This window comes from Theobroma cacao, chromosome 7 (assembly GCF_053813885.1).
Source record: "Theobroma cacao isolate CCN51 chromosome 7, ASM5381388v1, whole genome shotgun sequence".
Lineage (NCBI taxonomy): Eukaryota > Viridiplantae > Streptophyta > Magnoliopsida > Malvales > Malvaceae > Theobroma > Theobroma cacao.
In genome coordinates this window covers 36,092,014-36,097,005 of record NC_142645.1, presented here as the reverse complement: position 1 = coordinate 36,097,005, position 4,992 = coordinate 36,092,014, and the positions used below count along the sequence as shown (strand labels likewise).

At 36.2% G+C, this 4,992-nt stretch overlaps 1 protein-coding gene across 1 annotated transcript; it reads left to right on the top strand.

Moving 5' to 3' along the window:
• Nucleotides 1-646: 646 nt before the first annotated feature.
• On the top strand, nucleotides 647-2,765 carry ZIP1 (zinc transporter 1 precursor). The gene is made up of 3 exons (XM_007022677.3): nucleotides 647-1,452; nucleotides 1,584-1,733; nucleotides 2,229-2,765. Exons 1-3 carry the CDS (start codon nucleotides 817-819, stop codon nucleotides 2,532-2,534), a joined length of 1,092 nt encoding a protein of 363 aa, XP_007022739.3. The 5' UTR covers nucleotides 647-816; the 3' UTR covers nucleotides 2,535-2,765.
• The last annotated feature ends 2,227 nt before the right edge of the window (nucleotides 2,766-4,992 follow it).

The following is a 4,992-nucleotide window of genomic DNA, read 5'->3' as shown; positions in this document are numbered from 1 at the left end:
AAGACCAATGAGGCGTGATTTTCGATGGGACTCTTTGTCTTTCAAACCAATAGAGAGAACGGTTGTTTGACTTATATATCAGAAATTATATTAATATTTATTACCGCATAAGTCATTGAGAGAATACTACTAAATTAAGCTAAGAGAAGTGTTGTGAGCACAACAAGAAATGCTCTCTGATATTCCAATATTAATTAGTGCAGGTCGTCTAAACATTAACTAGTTCATGATTTAGCTAGAAGTTGGTGCATAAGAGGATGAATATGAATATGAATATGATTTGCACCTAAGCATTAGGCTCATTGGTTGGTGCATTATCCCCCTACCTAAAGAGCAGAGTTCGAATCTCCCTCTTCAAATTATAAAAAAAAATAATAATAATAATATGACTGTCTATTACAATAGCATGCCAACTCATCTAACAATTTTTTACTGTGTCCAGACATCTGCAGGCTACTTCAAATCTTTGCCTTTGTATTCAAGAATCTGATCTTTGTAATAATCTCCTATAGCATCAGAGGTAACGGATCAAAGGCAAGAAATGTGGTAATAATCTATGCTTGTGGGCTCCCTCAGGGCATCTAGCCCGTGCTACTATATATAAACAATCAAGTTATTGGATGGTTTTCCCTTGCTGCATTTTCTTTAAAAGTGTATGATGCTTTTTATTCTCTTGTTATTAGCCATCCGGTTATGTGCAACCACCAGCTTTGCAAATTCTCTTGCTTTCCATATAAGAACATCTCAGCTTCCCTCAAGAGTCTCGTCCCCCTTTCATTATCTTTACTTAAAGGTCGTCTCTGTCTCTGATCTGTCATGTACGCAGGCACCATGGTTGGTGTTCAAGATTGTTCAATCAAAATCTTGCAGATTTCTTCTCTCCTTATTCTTCTCCTCTTCCCTGCAACAGTCTCTACCGAGTGTACATGTGAAGTGGAGGATTTAGCACAAAATAAAGGAGAAGCACTAAAATATAAACTTGGTGCGATTGCTGCTATTCTTGTTGCTGGTGCTGTTGGAGTGAGCCTCCCATTGCTAGGGAGGAGAATTCCTGCATTGAGGCCGGAAAATGACATTTTCTTCATGATCAAGGCTTTTGCTGCTGGTGTTATTCTAGCAACAGGGTTCGTTCATATCCTACCGGATGCATTCAAAAACTTAACTTCACCTTGCCTTAAAGAAAGTCCATGGGGAAATTTTCCATTTTCAGGTTTTGTCGCCATGATGTCTGCCATAGGGACGTTAATGATCGACACATTCGCGACAGGGTATTATAAGAGGCAGCATTTCAATAAGAATAAGCAGGTAAATGCAGATGAAGAGAAGGCTGCTGAACATGCAGGTCATGTACATGTTCATACACATGCCACTCATGGCCATGCTCATGGGTCTGCTTCCCCATCTGAAGAGTTTGGCTTATCAGAGCTCATCCGTCAACGTATCATATCCCAAGTCAGGCTAATTAAGTTTTAAGTTAATTATCTTCGGTTGATTTTTTTATAAACTATATTGGATTTTTAGGTTTGATTGGGCTCTGAAAGAAGTGATATCTTTTATTGCAATTTGATGGGTTTTTTTGTCAGGTATTGGAGGTAGGAATCGTGGTTCATTCGGTGATTATTGGGATATCTTTGGGTGCGTCTGAGAGTCCTGATACAATAAGGCCACTCCTAGCAGCCTTGTCTTTCCATCAGTTTTTTGAAGGAATGGGACTTGGAGGCTGCATATCTCAGGTACAGCTACAGCTCAAAAGCTTAATTTTACTAGTTTTTCCTCTCTCTCTTTTTTTGTTTTTAATTTATATCAGGAACATTGAGGATCATAAGCATTATGTACGGATTTTCAGGGATAAAGTTGTAGGAAATTCTTGTGAAATTCCATCGGTGAAATTGGGTATAGTGAGAAAAATAGGGTGGAGAATGGAGAATGTTGTCATTGTGGCAACCTCTGCACTTATATTTAGTAAAGGAAAGTGCAGTCAAATGTCAATGCTACCGAAAGAGTAAGTCTAAAACAATTTTATAAGTGTAAGCCAATAGCCCAAACTTTGTTGTGCTAACTAGCTCAAGTGGAATCAATTAGAATTAATAATTCATAATCTTCTGGTCAAGTACACTTGCTTGCGAATTATTTCTAGTACGATTTCTGCTCTCTTGTGCGGATAAATACTGCATTATAGATAAATCATCATCATCATCATCATCCCAAAAGTTTTGTTGGTGATGTAGGCACAATTCAAGTCTCTGTCCGTGGCAATCATGGGAACGTTTTTCTCCCTAACAACGCCATTGGGAATTGCAGTAGGTATTGGGATTTCATGTTTCTACAATGACAACAGCCCAACTGCTTTAATTGTTGGAGGGGTTTTCAATTCAGCTTCTGCTGGGATTTTGATTTACATGTCACTTGTTGACCTGCTGGCTGCGGATTTCATGAACCCAAGGCTGCAAAGCAACGTTAGGCTTCAAGTAGGAGCAAATGTCTCACTTCTTCTAGGGGCTGCTTGCATGTCTGTGTTGGCCAAATGGGCTTGAATTTTGGGTGTTATTCACCTCTCAAGGAATGCATGCCTTCCTTCTGTGCCATTCAGTTTTAGTACATGCATGCCTAATGGTATTTATGTGCCTTTTTCTGCCTTGGACCCTTGCCTTGGTCTACAATACTTGCAATAGTGGTGGATTATTAAATTCTGCCCACTATTTTGAATGTAGATTAAAAATCTAGGAATTCATATGTCACAAGAATTAATATGTTACCCATCATAATATCATTCCATAGAGTTAAACTCAATTTTGTTTTAAAATTCAACAACATAAATTCAAAATAATCTCAACTTGAAATAGCTTAAATTCAAACCCTAGTTGACCCTCCATACCAGCCTCTACTTTTTATAGACGAACAACTAAAGCCATGCCCAAAACAATTGTTATGCTAGAATATAGAGAAATTATTTTCAACTCTATTAATTGAATTAAGATAAAACAAAAGTTTGTTTTCCATCAAAGATTGATACCAATTATCAGTTTCCGTCTTGATTTGTCATATATTTATTCATGTTATCATTATCATGAAATACTATACATTACACATATATAAATGATTTTGAAGAAGAATACCTTCTACAGTATGAAGTTCTTCGTGAAGACACAGTCAGAGGGAACCGGAATCATAATTTAACAGTTGAAAGAGAAAGGAAATGATTATGAAATATGAAAGCAAAAAGGAAAAAAGCAATTGCGTAATTGTTCAGAAAACTAGTTGATCATTCTCTTGACAACCATCCAAAAGTATTTCTGATTCTCATAATTTTGTGACCTTCCATAGTGCTCTATAATAAATGCCACACTTCAGACATGACATCTCAGATACAATGGAACACAAAAGTAGTTCACCTATCAACATAGAAATCAATTTCTACTGGAAAAACCAATATTGACTTAATTCCTCAATCTCAACTATCTCAAGTGGACAAGTGCGGAATCAACATTATAAGGCTATAGATTAGAGAATTGCTTAGGATGAGGAAAATGAGTGAGAGAGTGTGTGGTGTGTGTGAGCACTTGGGGCAGTGTCTCGTGCGATTGGAATGACGGTTGTTAGGGATTCAGGGAGGAGACTTTGGAACCCAATGGTCGCTCGGAGTATTGGGATATGGCGTGAAACTCTTCATACCATGGAGTGCTATGAAATAAATCTTTAATGATTATGGTGTTGTGATGAATGTCCTTTTTCCTTCTTCGTGTTGGGGATTTGAAACATTCTAAGGTGGATCATACACAACGGAATATTAAAATTTTCAATTCTCTAAACCATGGATCACTTTAATTGAAACTAATATAAGAAAAACACAAGAGAAGGATTTCGACACATACCTGAACATTTGATATCTCTTTTCCTTCGGTCGAGTCCTCCTTGGTTTTCATTTGTGACTTCTTGCATAGCAACTAGGACTTATCAAACCATAGCAGCACAATTGTCTTGCCTCTGATGATGATTCACATAGATTTGTCAAGATCTCTTCACTAAAAGTGAGTGAATCCCTTAACCAAAGCTTGTACTAGCAAACTCTCAACTTAAAGCTCCCTTGTATTTTTCTTTTTTCGTTGTGATCCTATCTCAACTCATGAGAGACCAAAATCAGAACTCTTCTCTCTCATTCAAGAGGCAGCTAGCTGATCATTTAATAGAGTGAATTAAAATAGTTCATATCTTACAAGGATTAGAAGATGTCTCTCGCTAATTAGGGCTAATTGGACCTTTGTTTAATTATATAAATTTAATTAACTTTCAGACTTATGTGTAACCAGGTCCAATTGTATTAAAACACATAAATCAAGTCCATAACAAAGCCAATGTGATTAATTCATGCTAGGCCGATTTCCCTAGCGCCACCAATAGAAATCACAAATCCCATGCGTTACAGATTTTGTCGATTTCTCTTTCGCTTTATTCTTTATCAAATCATATTTGATTTAGCTTAATATTTAATAGGATTAAGTCTTTATAAAATCAATTAGATCATATCCAATTGAACTCAGATTAATTTGGACAATTCACCTTATGTGTGAGACCCATTAGATTTCTAATTATGTTTACAATGAGAATAATTGTAATCCTAAATCGTATTTATAATTAGATTAATCAAATATCTATTTAATTAATCCTCAATTCTGTAATTGATCGACCTGTACTCATAGACCAAATTGATGTCTAGCAACACATCATGGCCCTCAATTTTTAAAAGGTCAATGTGATTATACGAACCTAGTCAGTGCACAGTTTATCTATGTAATTCAATCCCATCATCATGTACCTCGAAATGAGTAAATAGCATGATTTAGTGTTTACTCTTTATATCTTTCTATGTTTGCTATTGACCTTGAAATCTGCATAATGAATGTCAATCCTTACTCTATTATATACTTGTCATGTCATTCATGTATTTGATAGCATATCTACATACTTGGATGCCTCAGAGAATCGTTAAAAGTG

What these genes read in the sequence shown, in the direction of transcription:
- ZIP1 (XM_007022677.3), top strand. Translation starts at nt 817, where the DNA reads ATGTACGCAGGCACCATGGTTGGTGTTCAAGATTGTTCAATCAAAATC. An exon ending in GTCAACGTATCATATCCCAA is followed by an intron (nt 1,453 to 1,583) that starts GTCAGGCTAATT and finishes TTTTTTTGTCAG; the next exon opens with GTATTGGAGGTAGGAATCGT. An exon ending in TTGGAGGCTGCATATCTCAG is followed by an intron (nt 1,734 to 2,228) that starts GTACAGCTACAG and finishes TTGGTGATGTAG; the next exon opens with GCACAATTCAAGTCTCTGTC.